This window comes from Sarcophilus harrisii, chromosome 2 (genome assembly GCF_902635505.1).
Source record: "Sarcophilus harrisii chromosome 2, mSarHar1.11, whole genome shotgun sequence".
Lineage (NCBI taxonomy): Eukaryota > Metazoa > Chordata > Mammalia > Dasyuromorphia > Dasyuridae > Sarcophilus > Sarcophilus harrisii.
The window spans coordinates 219,451,793-219,472,157 of record NC_045427.1 but is presented as its reverse complement, the minus strand read 5'-3'; the positions used below and the strand labels follow the sequence as shown (position 1 = coordinate 219,472,157).

Here is a 20,365-nt window from a genome sequence, read left to right as displayed (position 1 = left end):
GGGCAGATCCAAACAAATGGGATGTCCATTTCTTGACAAATGAGAAGGATAAATAAACACAGAGGAATTGCCCTGGAAAAAGCAAGTCTTTGGGGGATCAGGATGGTGGTGTCAGAATTCCAGTTTCCAGAGCTTATAACTCAAAACTTGCTTTCCTGGAGAAGCAGAACTGAATATCAGTCTTTGAGGAATGTGGGTGTGGCCTTTAGTAAAGATAGTCTCTTCATAGTCATTGCACAGATTTTCAATATAGTAAATACTTTTCCAAGCACTCCTATCCAATAATGATGATGTCTCTTTTCTCCTTTCTATGTGGATTCTAAGATGAGGAACTAAAATATTCTACAAGCCCAAGAGCTCAAGTGATAATCTTGGAAGATGGGCTCATTTGAAAACCAACTATCATTTTGTTTCATGGTGTTGATAATAAACTATAAATTTGCTCCCAGTGTCATTTTGTACATTACCAAATCTTGCCAGTCAGTTCCTTTGAGAGTTATCCTAGAGGATTGTAGAAAGTAGAGAGGGAGTCATGTTGATGATGTTGAAAGCAATTGTCCTTAAATGATGGGCACCAAATGTTGGGGTTAGGTCCTGTGATGTATTCAGAATGGCCCATCTCTTTATAATGTTGGTATCTTTGTTTATAAGAAGAGGTTAGAGTCAAAACAAAAAGGTAGAATAGACACCAGGAGTGATAAATATGAAATAGATTTGGGAGAGCATATAGTAAGTAAGGAAAGGAATTTTCACAATTAACTACGGAACAGACAAGTTTCACTATTAACCGTGAGAAAGGGAATATACCATTATATGAGAGTGTGCCGTTGACAGGCAGACTAAATCCATAGAGAAGTTTATCACCCTAAAAGAGTTACTTAGCTATAATGAGAAAAACTCCATGAGGCACAGAGAAGGGGATAAGAAGAAAGACACCACGAAGCAGAACACTATGGTGGGCTAACCCACTCTGGGATTTAGCAAAGATGATATAGGGCAAATTTAACCTTAGGGATTTGACATCACAACTTGGCTTTCTATTGGATGCAGGAAGGTAGAGTTATCCAAGATCTCCACAGGGGTAGAATTGTAGGCTGAACTGATCCCCATCAGTGCCTTCTTGCTTGCTTTAGGGAGTAATCTTATCAGAACTTCATGCTTTCTTTTTACCCAGAATCTCATCAATTTTGAATACATTTGCTAGTAAATAGTACACCAGATTTTTCATGAGGAAGATGCCCAGTGTTCAATAAGTAATTTTATTAATTAGGAAAAAAAAAAAGAAATCTGCCAGTAAAATTCACTTTTTCTAATTTGGAACGTTTTAGATTAGCCAAAGAAAGTAGGAATTTGGGAGTTTGTTTTATTTTTTGTTTCTGTTCTAAAGTATTCCCCACAGTATTGTTCTATTTACCTCTCTTTAGGGCCAATTGTTTCTATTCAGATTTCTTGATACACAGCTTTAATGCCTGTTTCTTTCTGGTTGTTTTCCTATTTCATTCTTTATTCTTCTTACAACCTTTTTTGTTATCTAACAAGGACCATTAACCCCTTGTTTTCTACTCTCTCCCTTAACTATTTTTGAACCATCTATGGCTAACTTGTTTAAAGGACATTTGTGATCTTTCTCTTGTCTCACCCATAACCCCAAATGGGGGGCCTGGAAATGTTTGTGGATATGGAATTAAAATGTTACAAATGGCTTTCTTATGGGAGCATTTGTATACATACGTGTATTTTTTATTTTATCAGATTGTCTCTTTTGACATTTCCCATTAATTTTTGTTCCTTGTTTTTGTTCCCCCTGCTGAATTTTGCATTCCTGGCTCTGAATATTCTTATTACTTATTTTCATGCAAAGTTGTCCCCTAATTATATGTTTGGTCTGGTATGATTTTTTTTCTCATTTTTTTTTTCTCCCCGGATGGGGGAGGGGAGGAATCCTTTCCCCCTTTCCATAAATAATTGGTTCCTGTGTGACTGTCCCATATTCTGCAAACACATCTCTCCTCTTCTGGCTTGTCCTACCCACGATAATCCTGCAGGGTTTTATGGATTGGACGAATCGGACCTCGACAAGGTTTTCCACTTGCCCACTACTACTTTCATTGGAGGAAAGGAGTCTGCCCTCCCACTCCGAGAGATCATTCGACGGCTAGAGGTAAGAGACATATATATGACATGTCAGCAGCAGAATCTTCAGGATAGGGTTATTCATGGATTTTAAAACAAAAAGGCATAGAAACCCCCATTAACTTTTCATAAATTATAGGTAGAGTTCTCTTTTCCTTCCGTCAGCAAATGGGAAACATTTCATACAGTAGTAGAGACTTGTTTCAGATCATAAGATCTTACATTGTTTTTTGTTTAAAATACTTAAATTTATAAGAATTATTTTTTAAATGAGGAATAAAATGTGTAGAACAATAGGCAAACTATTTACCATATATACATTATATATCCATATAATCTTAACAGCTCACATTTTGTTCAGTGCTTTTAAGATTTGTAAGAAACCGTACATCATCTTATTTGATCCTCATAATAGATCTGTGAGGTGGATTCTTATAATCTATTATAGATCGGCATTATGCCCTATTGAATAAATGACCCTGTAGTCAGGAAAAATTGGATTCTGGCACTCCCTGTGATACATATTGGCAGTGTGATCATGGGCAAGCTTCAATGTTCTAGACAAACACTCTCAAGATTGCAAATTGCTGAAATGCATCAGTGGAAGAAGTTTTTACACTGAGAATTTCTTAACACTAATGAAATCACAGGTCTAGACTAAAGAAGTTTGTATCTGTGTATCTCTATGTGTATATGAGTATGTGTCTTGTATGAAAGTGTTTTTAAACTCATGGTGGTGCTCTTCTACCTGTTCTCTACATCTCTTAGATATACCTTTCTATGTTCCAGGTTTTTCATTGTAAGTTTACTTGATTACTATGCCAAATTTTCTGTATACGTTCCAGGTTTTTCATTGTAAGTTTTACTTGATTACTATGCTAAATTTTCTGTATACTTTCTTCTGTATCTATATTATATCCTACTCACAACTTTAAAAAATTAAAGGTAACATTACTTTATGATTCTCTGAGTTTTATTACATCAACCTGAAAAAATGACAACCAATCCTGGAGACTGTCCTATCTTTTTTAGACCAAGAATTGAAAGAAACTGGGTTTTCCTTTTTGTAAGTACAAATGAGAGTAGCAAATCATTTCAGGAATGTTTAAGCTGACAGCTTCCTTTGCACTTTGACTATTCAGTAATAGAATTTAGATTTTTGTCACCAAAATTCTAAAGAGGTGAAGGGAAATCTCAACCTTGACCTAATTCTAGATCTCCTCTAACAAGGATATTCTCACATAAGAGGAAGATATAAAGAATCTGAACTAAACCATTTACTTCTTTTTTTTTTTTTTTTAAACCATTTACTTCTTAAAGGGATTCAATATCAAATGACATGCTAAATCAAGGAACTAAAACTTCACTGTGATAAATTTCAGCCCTGAACCTGGGGAAAACTATGAATTCTTAAGATGACTGATGGGAGCTTGTGATAAGACTTCAAAACATGATCCTTCCCTTCAGGTCAACAGTAATTTGATTCATGTAATCTCTAATCACTCCTAATATTCTTAGGCATATGCCTTCAGGTACATTTTCTGTCATCATCGGTAGCTATGGTAGGTGGTAGGTACCCTGAGATCTGTCATTTAGATTGGTTTGGAAAAAGAAGCCACTAGGGTTATATGAAATATCCTTCCCAAAATTAGGGTACCAAGGATTCTTCCTTTCTCCATTATGTCTCTTATGCTTGGGAAAGGTTCTCTTGTTCTTAACTTGGATAATGATTTCAGTTGTTTTTAATTTTTATTGTGGGTGAATATTGTATCATCTTTTAAAACTCACCCCATGGATAGTGATAAGAATCCTCATATTTTGAAAGACATGAGAAGGAAAGAAAAGTTGTAGAAGCATTTTGCTACAAGTGCAGTGTGGGTTCTGTTTCTATGATTTCCTTGTCTCTGTTGTTTCATTTAAAAAAATGAAAGTGTTAGTCATGACAGTTTTGAGGTTCTCTTCCAATTCTAAATGTCTGTGATTCCAAGAAATTATACCCAAGTGCTTTCAAGGTGAAGAAGTTTCTTAAGTTTTTATAATCTTTGATTATAAGAGTTCATTTTCCTCTTTGCTTTACAAGTATTAGGTGCTTAATGAATGCTTTTTAAATTAGATTAATTTAACACATGAGTCAAAGACTAGCAGAATACTCATTTTGACCTTTAAAAGACTTGAGATCATAGGATGGTGGAGAAAGGAGAGAATGCCTTGTTACCACTGCCTTCTCTCTTCATTATCCAATATGTGTTCTGGGAATGAAATTGATATAAGCATTGAAATCCTAAGGATGACAGATGTGGGCTGTCCCCATGCCTCTCATAGCCCCTGCAAAAATGTGTTTAAAAGGCATTGTGCCATTCAGGTGAAGTTTCAATAATGTTTCTTCTCTCTTCCTCCCTCCCCCTCCCCCCCCTTTAACTTTCCTCTGCATGTTCTTTCCCCTTCTCTAACTGATGTTCTTCTGCCTCCTAAATGGAATCACTTGCAATCTCATACTATTTTCCCCCTACACTCTTCATTCCTTTTCCTCACACTTTACCACTGTTATCCCCAAAATGTCTGTGGATCTTTCTGTCCCTATGTCTAGAGCAGCATGTTTCATGTGTCCTGAAAATTTTTTTGTAAGAGATATGGTGCTGAATTTCTGGGTTATTTATAGTATAAACAATGTTATGTGCTTAAAAACTGCACATATGTTTTTTATCCAGCCTACCTGCATTTTAAGCCGAAAAAAAATACATAAGATGATTCAATTCTGCAGCAATGGGGAATGCTAAGTGATAAGAGGCAATAGTATTGAGCTGTGAAACCATTGGGTTAAAGGTATTTAACCCCATTGATAAAATAACCTAAAATCCAGAGCTATTAGAAATTTATGGTGGAAGGAATCTTACCTAATATTTTTATCCTATCTAAAAAAGAGACACAATGAATATTCTGATCAAGAGAGGCAGCCCATGGAAATAGAACCAGAGGACTTTGATTTAAATTTTAGGCTTGGCTCTTTACTGACTTGGATATTGGACAAGTTGCTTCATCCCTCCAAGCATCTATTTCTACATCTATTAAATTTAACCATCCCTTAAGTCAGTTCCATCCCTAACCTATATCCTACACTCAGTGGTAAAGTGTCTTTTTTGCCTTTTAACATTATGATGCCAAAGAAATGACCTTCCTAAGGATAGCAATCATCTTTGGAGAATTAACCCAGCACATTAAGTTAACATAGTCTGTTCTTGCTAACATAAATGTAGCTGATTAGGAATATTTTGGGAAGATGCTAATTGTTACACCCAAGGGGTCTTGACATGAAAGTAAGGAGCTACAGTATAGAAATAAAAGATTCTGACTGCTTCTTCTCTTTTTTTTTTTTTTTTTAAATTTAATAGCCTTTTATTTACAGGATATATACATAGGTAACTTTACTAGAAATAAAAGATTCTGACTGCTTCTTCTCACTGCCCATTTTGATATCCCAGTATTTATTTGAGTTCCTGCAGATAACATTTTATAATCACATTTAAGGAAAGGGAGCTGGCCCTATCTTTGGCACTGCCCCTTAGGTCACTCTCTTGGTGCCAGTGAAAGGAGGATATATATATATATTAGAGTTGACTACTGTGCTTTTATCCAATTGAGCAGTCACCACACTTAGTCCTCAGCTAAAACCCCTTTTTAAGTATTTGGCTTTCCTTGTGTGTTTGTAAAATAGATGGCTTATTGCCAACACATTGGAGTGGAATTCATGTTTATCAATGACCTGGAGCAGTGCCAGTGGATCAGACGGAAATTTGAGACTCCAGGCATCATGCAGTTTACAAATGAGGAGAAGCGTACTCTACTAGCAAGGCTGGTTCGCTCTACCAGGTATATATGTCTGACATAATATTAGAGATTGAAGCTTCAAAGATTTTCTAGTAGGTATTCCCAAAATGTAGGCCTTTGAGGGAAAATTTCCACACCAGATGCATGTTATAAAGCCTCACATCCTACTTGCCATCATTGATGACATAAGAGTCCATAGCTTCATTTGAAACTATTATTAGGATTATTTCTTCGAACTTAAGCTTGAGAGACAGATTCTCCCCATACCCCAGGTTCCAATTTCTACATTTGTCTACCACCTTACAAAGTAGGAATTCAGGCTGCCAGTGAACAGTAATATAGAAATGTTGGTGTGATAGAAGGCTCGCTCTTGTGCTTAAGTCATCCAGCTCTGCCATTCTGTAATGGTTTGGATCTTATTTCTGAGTAGTCAGAAAATTCTCATGTGTTGATCTTATGCATTCTTAAGAAGCCATCTGCAAGTTTACATGGTTCCTTGTCTCCCAGGTTTGAAGAATTCTTGCAGCGAAAATGGTCATCTGAGAAACGTTTTGGCTTAGAAGGTTGTGAAGTGTTGATACCGGCCCTGAAGACTATAATTGACAAGTCAAGTGAAAATGGAGTGGATTATGTGATCATGGGAATGCCACACAGGTAAACTGAGCAGAAAGGATGCTGTTGGACCAAGTGGGTGCTTTATAAGCCATGTCTGTCACTTAGAAACACCTTTTGTGGCAGTAAAAAGGAGTGAATGGTATCTATCATGCTACTTATGTGGGAAGATTATGAATTCTCTTTTTGGTAACATTAGCTATTGTTAAGATAAACTAATAGGTACCTTAATCTATTTTTTAAAAATTAGTTTTCAAGTCCATAGGCTTAACTCATTACTGTTGGGTGGTGAGTAACCCAGCATCTCATAAAATAATGATCTTTTGCTGTTTTATATTATTTATTGGGGGGTAAGGGAATAGGTGTGAGGCAAGTGAAGTTAAATGACGTGTCCAGGGTCACATATCCAGGAATTGTTTAGTTGTCTGAGGCTGGATTTGAACTCAGGTCCTCCTAACTCCAGAGCTGGTGTTCTATATCCCCTATGTTACCTAGCTGCCCCTTTAATTTTCATCACAGGACTATTGTTTTTGTGCTTGCAGGAAAATGCCCTTTGTAGAACATCCTAACATCTTGCTTTAGGGAAGAACATATTGTTCAAAATGCCTGCTTCACAGTTTGAGGATTCTTATAGTATATTATTGACTGTACATAATTTTGTGTTGGAAGTAAGAGCCATTCCTTGTATTAAGGATGCTCCTGTAAGGAACAATTTCTAGAATCCTGGGATTGGGACTTTTGAATTTAGAGGTTGAGATTTCCTAAGGTCACTAGTGGCAGAGGCAGGATTTAGTAAAAGTGAGATTAGTAGTTAAGATTTCTCTGGAGTTTGGGACATTTGTGAATTATAGGGAATGGCCAGAAATCATTGGTAACAGTTTTGGGGAAGGACAAAAAAGAATATGAAGAAGAATAACACCTGTATGGATATGTGGACTATGGAAAACCTGAGACAAGTTCCTTACATGAATCCCCTGAACAAATTTGGGCTACTAGAAGACAATGACTCCGTGCTCTGTCAGACAGCTCTCCAATAGATGTCATGCTTGTGCCATCAAGAGAGAGCTGGTTGTGTGCCATGAGTATCAGTGGGTGCAGAAGGAAGAGGACAAGACCTGCAGGATGACTAGACGTTGAATGTAGGGGTGGCTTTTGTCACTAGATTCAGGGATTGCTGTCAGTGCAGGTCTGCTGATCCCACCTTGTTTGTGTGTGTGTGACACAGAGGGCGCCTGAATGTGCTTGCAAATGTGATCAGGAAGGAACTGGAGCAGATTTTCTGTCAATTTGATTCAAAATTGGAGGCGGCTGATGAGGTGAGTCACTTGTCTTGCCTTGGCATCCACTAAACTCACTACTCAGGATTTCTAAAGAGTCTTTTGGGGACCTGAGGGGGTTACTTCTGTCTACCAAAGCTAGGTTAACAGCTTCTTTGGTTGCTAAGATTTTCCTAGGGGAAAATACATGGAATATTCTGGTTTGCTGGGTAGTGAACGTGACTTAACCTTGAAACACTACTGCTCATCTTTCCCTTGGGACTGGTTTGGCCAATCCTTAGTGTTACATCTATTACCCTATCTGTAGAGATGAGCTCCTGAAGACCAGGATGCTTTCTGTGGTGTCAGGGAATGGAAAATACAAAGAACTGCCTCTCAAGGGCTAAGCAGCTGAATTACCAGTTTAAGTACCTTGATACACTGCCCTTTGATACCAATAGCAAAGGTTGCCATCATTACAACTAAATCCTTACGCTAGTCCCACTTTGGTGCGTGAACAATAATGTCAGCCTCAAATAGAAGCAGGTCCCCGAGAAAACCGTAAGTTAACATTTATATTATATTGGTGTTTTTTTTTTTTTAAATTAAACATCTCTCATTGTTTTTAGTCATGTCCCAGTTCTTCATAACACCCCATTTTGGAGTTTTCTTGGCAAAGATGCTGGAATGGTTTGTTATTTCTTTCTCCAGCCCATTTTACAGATAAGGAAACTGAGGCAAACCCAGGATCACACAATTAAAAGCATCTAAGGATGGATCTGAACTCAGGAAGATAAGTTTTCCTGATTCCAAGCCCAGTGCCACCTTTGAGGCAATTTTGGGGTTAAGTACCTGGCCCAGGGTCACACAGCTACAAAGTAGTAAGTGTCTGAAGCCATATATGAACTTGAGTCCTCCTGACTTCAGGGCTGATGCTCTATGCACTGTTCCACCTAACTGCCCCATCCCCCAACTGTATTTTAATCTGAGTCAGTTATACTTGGCAAGCATGAGTTTGATGTCTCTCATATAGAGGATCTGGTTTTCCATTCTCAGCTTGCTTAGCCACATACTGGTTAAGACTGTTCCTTGGCAAAATATTTTGCCTCAGTTTCTCATTTCTATTTAAGTTTGACAACACTTCTGGAGAGAAGTAGACTGAGAAAAGAGCCTTAGAATAGCTACTTTTGGGGACTAATAATTATGCTTTTCCAGCAACAAAAGTGTGATTTTATTCTACCAAATATGTTGATATTTTGATATATCTAGGGTTCTGGAGATGTGAAGTATCACTTGGGCATGTATCACCGGAGGATTAACCGAGTAACAGACAGAAACATCACGCTGTCCTTGGTGGCAAATCCTTCTCACCTAGAGGCTGCTGATCCAGTGGTTATGGGAAAAACCAAAGCTGAACAATTTTATTGTGGGGATACTGAAGGCAAGAAGGTAAGGTTCCATACAACAGGGCTTCTTAAACTTTTTCCATTTGCAACCCTTTTTCACACAAGAAAATTTTACGTGCTCCCAAGTATATATAAGTACATAAAATAAATATGCAAATCAAACATGTATTGATAATCATAATTTCATGACTCCCATATTCCGTTTTGAGATCCCACATAGGGTCGTGACCCACAGTTTAAGAAGCTATGCTTTAGAAAATGTTAACAATAAATATGATTGACAGAAACACATAGTCAAACTCTGGGTGCCATCTTCTCCATATCTCGGAGAATATGAAACTCTAGGTGACATTTTTTTTCTCCTTAGAAATTACTGGAAGCTTGTCGACCATTTTTTAGTATTTGAAATTTTTTTAATCTCAGAATTCCTAGACTCCAGCCAAAACAGAAGAAGAAGAAAGGATGTTGCAGGGGAAAGAGTAGAGAGAATATGAACAGAAGGCAGGACAAGGAAGCCAGAGACCCTGAAATAGGAGGGTCACCTTAGGAGCCAGGAGGCAAGATGAGTTTGAGAAGGTGGGACTCAGAAGACCTTCAAAAGCCCCATTAAGGACCTGGGACTTTATCTGATAGTTCACAGGAAGTTACTGCAGGTTCTTAAGCTTCGTTTATTCAACAAATGTTGTCTTACAAGATGCAAGGCTTAGTACTTAGCAGTATCAGGCAAGAAAGATAATTAAAATATGGGCATAGAGTTAAGAAGTTAACGCAATGTCAGAGGTAGAATTTGAACTCACATCTTCAATTCCAGAGCCACAGCTACTTCTACCATGCCATAACTATCACTTTAGTAACTGAACTTGTACAGATTCACAGTTAACTTTTTCATCCCTAAAGAAGAGGTTGGACTAGGTATCATCTGAGATTCCTTCTAGCTTTAGGACTGAGATCCTATATGTGGTCTCAGCCACTGGGAAAGTTACAATCTAATGTCTGGTGAGTGAAACAGTAAAACTGTTTTTAAAAAATAATCTGGCTGTGACTTGCCAGGAGATTTTGACACCAGTTAGGAGGAAAAGACCCTTACAAGGCTTTGCAGAAGAAGAATCACTGTAAGTTTGTGACCAAGTAATGACTAATAAGAATCTTAAGATTCTCTACCCTAGAGATCACCTAGCCCAGCAGAAATATTTTACAGCTGAGGAAATTAAAGCCCAGAAAAGTGAATTTAGCTGAAATACAAACCCAGGTCCTTTGACTCCATATCCAGTTTTTCTTCTACACTATGCTTCCTTTCCAGACTTAGAGACTGATAATGCAGGAATCAGTAAACAAGATTTATTTAAGCACATACTATTTCCCAGGTGTTGAGGAAAATGAAACTATTTCTACCCTTAAAGAGTGTTGGGGACAGCTAGGTGGTGCAATGGATAGAGTACCAGTCCCGAAGTCGGGAGGACCCGAGTTCAGATCTTACCTCAGACACTTAACACTTCTTAGCTGTGTGACCCTGGGCAAATCACTTAACCCCAATTGCCTCAGCAAAAAAAAAAAGTCTGGGTCTGGTCAGATTCTATGGAGGTGGTTGACAAGGAAGAATGCAGGAAATATACAAAATAATTTCAGAGATCATAGAAAAGAAGAACTAATAATGAAAGAATAGTAAAAGGTAATATATAAAGACTGGTATATTTGAAATGTATTGACTATGGAATCAATACTATGAGAGATGTGAAATGGAACTAGAACATAGACTTGCTGCCCATAGAGCATTCAAGTACATATCTCCAAAAGTAAAGAAGTGACTAAGCCTTGTGCTTTAGAACACAACTTGGGATCTGGCTAGTCTTCAGGTCTCTGAAGGGAGATAAATCCTGATATCTCTTGTCTCCTGTGGCCATAGAACTTCCTGTGATGTTTTAGTTCCCTGGTATATTGACTACAAGATGTTCTTTCTATTGTATTTGTAGCTGAGTAGCAGAGGGAGGCAAGATATTATATAAAAATTTCTTTGAAAAAAGGAAAAATGAAATCATCTTATCTTTCTTAAAATCAGAAATTCCTCTCAATCCATTTCTATATCCCTGAAAAATAATGAGATTGTGAGCAACACACAGCGGAAGGTGGACAAAGAATAAACACTTTTAAATAATCTGTCTTCTTAAAGCCAAAAATAAATGGTAATTTGAATCCTGGAAAATGTCTCACCCATTTAGACAGCAAGCTCTTACTAAGCACCTGGTACCTACAGTACCAGGTACTGGAGATAGAAAGACAGAAAGGAAACTGTTGTCCATTTATACACTTCCCTCCCTACAGGGAGCTTATATTTTCCTGCTTTACATTAGTGATTTGGGGCCTGGTCAAATTATGCTCTATTTTTGCCAATGAGACCCATAGTTTTTGCTCTTTATTTCTAGAGGACACAAATGTAAAATGATGTTCACTGAGACAAGAAATCACTGTGTCTGTAGGTTTTATTCCTAGCTTATAAATTTAGAGCTAGAAGGAACCTCAAGAAGCATCTGATCCATACTCCTCGTTTTACAGAAAAAGAAACAGAACACTTAGAATGGGGTAACAGAACACAAAGGTATAGTGGATTTGAACCAAAAAGAAACAGAACACTTAGAATGGGGTAACAGAACACAAAGGTGTAGTGGATTTGAACCAGAAAGAAACAGAACACTTAGAATGGGGTAACAGAACACAAAGGTGTAGTGGATTTGAACCAGCCTCTGCTACATAAGGAATGGTTCCGAATGCGGGGTTGGAGTGGGGGGACATACCAGGAAGTGACTGTCGTGTAAAAACAAAAGATATCATAACTAAAACTTTAAAGGAATAGAGCCAGAGTCAGGGTTGAATTCTTTATGTAGATAGCAAGTGTTCTACCTTGCTTCCATTCCCTTTTCTCTGTCACTGTCCTCTTTCTCAACATTTTTATTCTTATTTCTATTCTTATGTTTTCCAATCTATCTTCTCCTCCCCTTTATCTTCTCCCCCTTTCAAGCACAGTTAGTTCCACAGTCCTGTCCCACCTCCTATCCCTGTATCTCCTTTCTGGTAGCTACTGCCCTGTATCTACCAGGGAATTTATTGTTTTTTAGTTAAGAAATGTGAAACCTGGAGTATATCTATTACATAATGCACCCAGTACACATGAAAGATTACGTAACCTTGTACAGGATTTGTGAGTCCTGACCAAATTTGGCTCAGTGTTTATGCAGCCTTAGGGATTTTTAGTATCTGAAGACATTTCTCAGATACCAAAATGTAGCGAACACAGACATAGCTCATGCCCAGCAGACCACAATTTTGAGACCCAGTGCTAAATAAATCCTTAGAGAGTGGACAGTTACCATCAGATTTACATGCGTGGTATGTAATTACATCTTTTCATCCTGTTTATCACGTCCCTGAGACTGCAATTACAGCCACTCACTGTGTGGGGAGCCATGATAATGACAAACGAGTTACTCATGTTTGAGCACTGAAGCATAACCAGAGAACCAAGAAAAGGTCACTAGGAGTGATGAGATCTAGCAGTAAGGTATTATCAGCTACCAGAATATTGAGAAGTAAGACTACAACCGAAAATGAAGTAAATAATTAGCCTAGAAAACCAGAGCTGAGAGTCTCTAAGGAGAAAAAAAGTAGCCATGAAAAGTAAAAGGTAAAAATTCAGACTAATGACCTTTTTATAATGATTTTAACCATCTACAAAGTAAATATAGTTTGAGGCATCATGTCCAAAAGCCTATGAATGGTTTTTTGCATCTTAAAGTACATTAGGACATTGAAAGGTTAAATGATGTGATTATGTGTCAGGGGCAGCATTTCCTATATCTTTACAGTACATTATCTTACCTCATGTCAATTTGGCTAACTTCTCTGGATCCTCTACTCATCAAATGTGATTCTTTCTGAATTCACTGTCTGAATAAGAAACTTGAAATTGAGGGGATGCCCATCAAATTAGGGAATAGATTAACAAGTTGAATGTAATATTAAATATTATACATTATTGCAAACATTACATATGAATATAATGAAATACTGTTGTTCTATTAAAATGATGAGCAGTCTAGAAGACTTAACATGAACTGAAGCTGAGTGAAGTAAACAGAACTAGAACATTGAACAGCAAGATTACATGATGATCAACTATGTTATACTTGGCTCTTCTCAAGACAATTTCAATAGACTTGGGATGGAAAATACCATCCACATCTAGAGAGAGAATTATGAAGACTAGATGTGCATCGAGACATAGTATTTTCTTTTTTCTTTTTTTTAAATTTATTTTTAATATACACTGCTTTATAGATCATGTTGGGAGAGAAAAAATCAGAGAAAAAGGGAAAACCATGGGAGAGATTAAAAAAAAAAAATGAACATAGTCTGTGTTGATTTACATTCAGTCTCCATAGTTCTATTTCTGAATGCAGATGGCTATCAGAAGTCTATTGAGATTGCTTTGAATCACTGAAACACTGAGAAGAATCAAATCTTTCATAGTTGATCATTGCATATTCTTGTTGTTATTGTGTACAATGTATTCCTGGTTCTGCTTGTTTTGTTTATCATCAGTTTGTGAAAATCTTTCCAGGTCTTTCTAAAATCAACTTGTTCAGCCATTCCCTAAGTGATCGGCATCTTACTCATTTTCAATTCTTTGCTACCACAAAAAGAACAAAACATACTATTTTCAGCTTTTTGTTTGCTTTTTCTCGTGTTTTTTTCCCCTTTTGGACTTGCATAACATGAGAAATATGGAAATATGTTTAAAGGGATTGTACATGTTTAACTTATCAGATTACTTCCTATTTTGGAGAGCTGGGAGGTAAGAAAAGAAGGGAGAAAAAAAATTGGATGAATGTTGAAAATTCTTTACACGTATTGGGAAGTTGGAGGTGAGGGGAAGCAGAATGTAATCACCTTAAGGGCAGGGACTATTTCTTCATGGTTGTATTTTCATAAGTGCTTAATACATGTTTGACTACTTTGACGACAAACTTGATCATTTTAATTTCAGAGTTTCCACTTTTTACAACTGGTTATAATCTATATTCATATTGTTATACTTGTGTAACTTCTGATTCTGCTTATTTCACTTTGTATCAGTTCCTAAATTACATCAATTCCTAAAAATATAAAATAAAATGAAGTTGATTTAGAAAAAAAATTCTCTGCCAAAAAAATTCCACATCAGCTTCCACTATCCTTGTAGAATTTGAGGATCTAAAAGGAAGAATTTTCCAACTGGAGTCTTAAGGTCTCTGGATTTATGGTCTATCTATTATCTTTTAGGTGATGTCCATCCTTATACATGGAGATGCTGCATTTGCTGGGCAGGGTATTGTATATGAGACATTCCACTTGAGTGACCTTCCTTCCTATACTACACATGGCACTGTGCACGTGGTAGTTAACAATCAGGTAACATGATTTTTCCTATCTATCCCTTTTATTTTTAATTGTTTATATCCATACATAAACCTTAGTGAAAAATCTAGCTATGTTCCTTAGCATGTTGACTATTCAGAGATCATCTTATAATCAGTAGCAGTGAAGGAAACTTCTATTTATTTCACTTAAAATTATTGCATAGTATACACAGATAGACTCCAGTAATAGAAGTTAGCAGTGACACAGAATTCAGCAATGAGACATAATTCCTGTCCTAATGGTATTAACTCTCTAAGAGAGTGGTGTGACACAAATACTGGTAACCACTACAAAATGATCCTTGATAACTGCTTAATAAGTGTTACATGGGGAAATGAAAATGACAGCAAAAAAAGACAAAGACTAGAAGATCACCTGCAAATCCTTTTTGGAGGGGCCACAATCTTGAGGATACTAAAGGAGGAGAAAATACTAAGTGACTAAGGGGAAAAAATTACACACAGCTTCATTCCCCAAAAAAGACAATCAGTAGGACATATATAACTTGTATTTTGTCTTTTATGCCTATTTTCTCATTTCTCTGAAATCTTTATAAGAATATACTACCTGGGGCAGCTAGGTAGTGCAGTGGATAGAGCTTCAGCCCTGAAGTTGGGAAGACCTGAGTTCAAATCTGGTCTCAGACACTTAACACTTCCTGGCTGTGTGACCCTGGGCAAGTCACTTAACCCTAATTGCCTCAACAAAAAAAGAATAAATAAGTATTGAGTTCAGTTGAACAAAATACTTACAGCCTTAGAGGCTATCCTCCAAAAGAGTATCTCCTAGGCATATGATAATCATAATAACAGTTATCTTTTATATAATTTTACAAAAATAATTTCATTTTATCTTCACATCAACCCTGGAAAGTAACTGCTATTATTATTCCCAGTTTACAGAAGAGGAAATGAAGGCAGACAGAGGTAAAGTGACTTCCTCAGCATTATGCAGCTAGGAGGTAGTGTCTGAAACCAGATTTGGATTCAGGTTTTCCTGACTCTTCTGCCCAATGCTCTATTCATTGTACTACTAAGCTTACTTAAGATAACCCACAGAACCCTGATAGATGCAATGAAGTAAATTTGTTTAATGCTCTTTTGATTATCAATATCAAACAAGGCATAAAACAGAAACATATGGTCATGTTTGACCCTGCTAAGTTGTACTACAAAGAATCATCAGAAGGAAGTTTTTCCTACAATGCTGAAGTCTTCCCTGATAGTCTTTTTTTCAAATGCCTTTGTGCTGATAAAGGAAGCTCAGAGTATTACAGAATCTCCTAAATGAAAATGGTAGACATTTTAGTTCAGTCTAACTATACACACAGGAAAAAATGGGTGCTTGAAGAATGCCTCTTATCCAAACTCCAAAGTGCTTTTGGATGGATAGACCATTGAACTGGTCCATTGATGCATATATCTTGGTCACATGCTACAAATGGACTCTACAATGAAAGAAAAAAATACATTTGGGAAATGGCAAAGCATTTTCAGTGACCCAAAGCTACTTCCTGCAATAAAAACTCATCCTTTTTATACTTCACCTGTGATACTATGTGGCTGTAAATCATAAAAGAGCAATAGAGGGAAGCATGGTAGACAAAAGGAGGCTGCAAACATATTGCCAACCATGACTTAGACACAAGAAATGGCATATAAGGTATCATCGATGATTAGAAGAGGAACTGGGCTGATCATTGGCCCATTGGAGATAATTTCAGTGTTTTACTGGTTTTCAGATAATGTTAAAATCCTAGAAGAGTCACATGGAATATTAAATGGGTCTTCAGACTAGGGGAGAATCTGTTCAAGGATATCAAGGAAGGCTTCATGGAAGCAGTGGTATCTGAATTTTTCTTTAGAGCAAGAATAGGATTTCCATAGATTGGAGGAATGGATAAGACATAAGGAAGCTCATGAGCCATAACAAAATTAGGACAAGATGGAATATGGATATAAAGAATATAAAATGGCTAGATTATTCCATCGGGAACTTTTCTTGTGGTTCAATTGTGGTGACTGCAGTCTTCACTGTTATGAAAGGCTTTGGTGATTAAATCTCCTGTCCATGAGAGAGCAGAAAGGTTCTACTCCTAACTGCCCAGTAGTGTTACATTTTCACCTTCTGTTGTTATATAAGTGGACATAGTAATACAAAATAGTTGGACTATGCCCCTGGACCTCTCTTCTGGTTGATTTGGTGATATCTGCATTCTTAACTAGAGCTGACTTTTCCTCTCATCGAAGAGTTTCTGATCCACTGTACAGATAATCTTTTAAAATTATTTATATCCATGATAGCCCATCCTGGCCATTTTCAGAATGTAGTGAAATCATTGCTCTTTAAAGTGACTTGCGTCCTTGGGGAATGTCAGCCAAATAGGAGGTGCTTTGCTGTATCCAGGATTGGCCAGCCTCCTCAATTCATCTTCTGTAGCAGAATAAGGACACAGGCTACCTCTATATGTCACAAGTATCGTCATATCAAACATTTGTGGTTTTGTTATTATGGGAACTCCAACTAATGCAGATTGCAATCTTCTATAAATTATAGTCATTAAGGAATAGTTCAAGGAATCGAATGCGAGGCCTGGAATCAGGAAGACCCAAGTTCGAATTTGTCCACAGATATTTAATAGCTGTGTGACCAAAGACAAGTCACTTACCTTCTGTTTGTTTCAGTTTCCTCAACTATAAAGTGAGGGTACTGATAACAAGTACTTCCTACCTCTCAAGATTGTTGTGAGGAAAAAATGAGATAATTGTAAAGCACTTGGCACAGTACCTGGCACATAGTGGGCACTATATAAATGTTAGCTGTTATTACAATTACTACTATTATTGATATTATTCAAAATTTGCCTGAAGCTTAAGGAAAGATAAAGGGACTTTTCTTTGGTCACACAGCTAGTAAGTATGAGAGACAGTATTAGAACCCAGGTATTTCTACTTACAACTTCTTACAACTTCTGCCTTACAACTGCCTCTCTGATTTTTAATATTCATTCATTGGCATTGTTCCCACAATGTTGAGCTCACTGAGCCATTTAAATACTCAACTCGACAGACATTTCACAGGATCCTAGATTTAGAGCTTCAGGGAAACTTAGAGGTCATCTACCAATTCCCTCATTTTAGATGGGGAAACAGTCCCAGAGAGATTACATTACTTTCTCAAAGGTATATAGATAGTACTTGAAATTTTTCTACTATGTACTTAGTTCTAATCAATTACTGCCCAACTGTACAAACTATCTCTGTAGGGGGGTAGTAAAAGAAAATTATTGAAAAACCAATTTTAGGTATTTTATAATTTTTAGTCTTTGTCTATCTTCCCATGAGCATTCATCCTGGTTTTTCAACAAAAGCAAAATAGACTTTTCCATGGCCTTTAGATTCCAGTTGATTGTTTAAGAACAGGCAGGAGTGGATGGACCTGCTTTGGTGAATGTGTTTCTGGGTCTAAAGAAAGAGCCAGAAAATAATTTGGGACTATTGTTCTCCTGCTAGAGATATCCCTTAAGAATTCTGTACTTTCCCTTTCCCTCCCTCCCTCCTTGTCTCTCTTTCTCTTTCTGTCTCTCCCCATTCCTCTTCCTGGGTGTGGGTGTGTATCTATTGTTCCCAGGGATGTCATTTTATAAAACCCTGTGCTTTATTAAGTTACATTGTGTCTATGGGTGAAAATTGTCTGAAGTCTGTCTGTGTAAATAAGAATGAGGATCAAATGATGAGTGGAGCGCAGTGTTTAGTAAACTCTCCTACCCTCCTTTGTCCTTCCTTCCCTCCCTTCTCCACAAGTCCTCCTGGCATCTGAGGTGATAACTATGGTAAGCCTGAGCTTATTTTTCTGCCATAGAAAGACATGCTCTACCTGATGACATTAGCTTATGTTGCAAAATTAAATATTTCAGAAACAAAATTCCAGGAGCAGTTCCATAGAAATAGTGTAAATAAAGGATCATTTAGCCAAATAATGTTATTAGTTTATAGCAGGGTTTCCAGGCTTGTTACAGTGGGGTTTGGTTACAAGAGAATCACACTGTTAGTTTGAAATTATTTGTATTGAGGTAATCCTTATAGTTCTAGTGCCTATAGCTAGCTTCTTATCTCTTAGGTCTAATATATGTAGGTCTTCTTATCATAGTTCACTCCTTGGTAACCTCTGGATTAGATCATTATGGTGGTGATGGTGGTGGTAGTAATAATGATAATGAAAAATTATAATGATAAAGAATGATAACAATCGAGCTATTTTGAGATTGTCTTAAGTTATTGCAGGAGAATCCTTGTTGACTCAGGCCTGGATGTTTTCCTTGCAGATTGGCTTTACCACAGACCCTCGTATGGCCCGTTCTTCTCCATACCCTACTGATGTGGCCCGAGTGGTAAATGCACCAATTTTCCATGTGAATGCCGATGACCCTGAAGCAGTTATGTATGTGTGCAATGTGGCTGCTGAGTGGAGAAGCACTTTTCATAAGGATGTGGTTGTGGATTTGGTAAGTAACCATTGGGATTCAGTCATTGTTGATGTGGATCTTTGTATCTCATTCCTTAATTTGCCTGTCCTTGTTTTTGGCGTTTTGTGGGGGTTTAAGAGAAAGAAGAAGGGAATCTTAGCTTATCTTGTCAATTCAGAATTTTCTCTCTTATTAAACACATACAAATAATCATCCAGTTCAAGTCTTTGCATTTCAGAGTTAGAAATGTCGTAAAGATCATCTGATCCAACCCATACTTGAATAAGAATTCCCATTACATACTTAACAGATGGTCATCTAGCCTACCCTTGAAGATACCTAATGAGGGGTCATCTCCCAAGGTATTCCTTCTCATTTGACAGCTCAAATGATTATTAGGATTTTTTTTTTTCACCTTAAGTCTAAATCTGCCTTTATACAACATCTGCACTTTGCCTTCACTTCTGCATTTTGGACATAAGCAAAACTGTTCATACGACAGCCTTTCAAATGTACTTAAATTGTCGTGACCATCTCAGATTCCTTACGCCAAACACCATTTCTCCAGCTTAAATATCCTCAAATTACCTCAACCATTCTAAGATGTTTCCAGGAATCTGTCATGCTCACGGACCAGTCATCCAGTTTACAGATTATTTTCTCCTCTTTTCTAGCACAGATAAGTTCCAAGATATATTATTATTTCTGACTAACAGAAGCGTTGAAGTGATTAAAAAAAAGTTTTTATTGATATTTTCTATTTTTTACATCATAGTATCCCATATATCTTTTCCTTTATTCTCTTCCCCCAAAAAAGGTGATCCATATGAGGAAAAGAAAATCAAGTACAAAAATAGGTATAATATGTAGCACTTATAGACTTCTCTGAAGGAAGGAATGGGTTGAAGCCCTTTATATTTTGTTACATTTACTTTTAATTTTTTAGTATATCAACTTTTTTCCATTTAGATTGTTGTAGTTTGTGTATACTCCGTTTACTTCAGTTCATATGTTCTCTGCGCTTCCATATTTATCTCATACATCATTTCTTATATCACAATAATACTCTTATGTTCGTGTACCACATTTTGTTTAACCATTCCCCAATTGATGACATTTACTTTGTTTTCAGTTCACAAAAAGGGCTACGATAAATATTTTGGAACACTATATGGGAACTTTTTTCTTACTGATTGTATAAGCCTATCAATGGAGTT

General features: G+C 37.0%; 1 protein-coding gene across 4 annotated transcripts in view; it reads left to right on the top strand.

Moving 5' to 3' along the window:
- OGDH (oxoglutarate dehydrogenase) overlaps positions 1 to 20,365 on the top strand; it is a 95,467-nt gene that overhangs the window by 59,698 nt on the left and 15,404 nt on the right. For all 4 annotated transcript variants that reach the window (XM_003757737.4, XM_031951513.1, XM_003757738.4 and 1 more), the window contains 7 exons: positions 2,046 to 2,161; positions 5,846 to 6,000; positions 6,466 to 6,612; positions 7,796 to 7,886; positions 9,096 to 9,275; positions 14,546 to 14,674; positions 19,008 to 19,187. In XM_003757737.4, the coding sequence (XP_003757785.1) occupies positions 2,046 to 2,161; positions 5,846 to 6,000; positions 6,466 to 6,612; positions 7,796 to 7,886; positions 9,096 to 9,275; positions 14,546 to 14,674; positions 19,008 to 19,187 (998 nt within the window). The remainder of the gene's footprint in view (positions 1 to 2,045; positions 2,162 to 5,845; positions 6,001 to 6,465; positions 6,613 to 7,795; positions 7,887 to 9,095; positions 9,276 to 14,545; positions 14,675 to 19,007; positions 19,188 to 20,365) is intronic.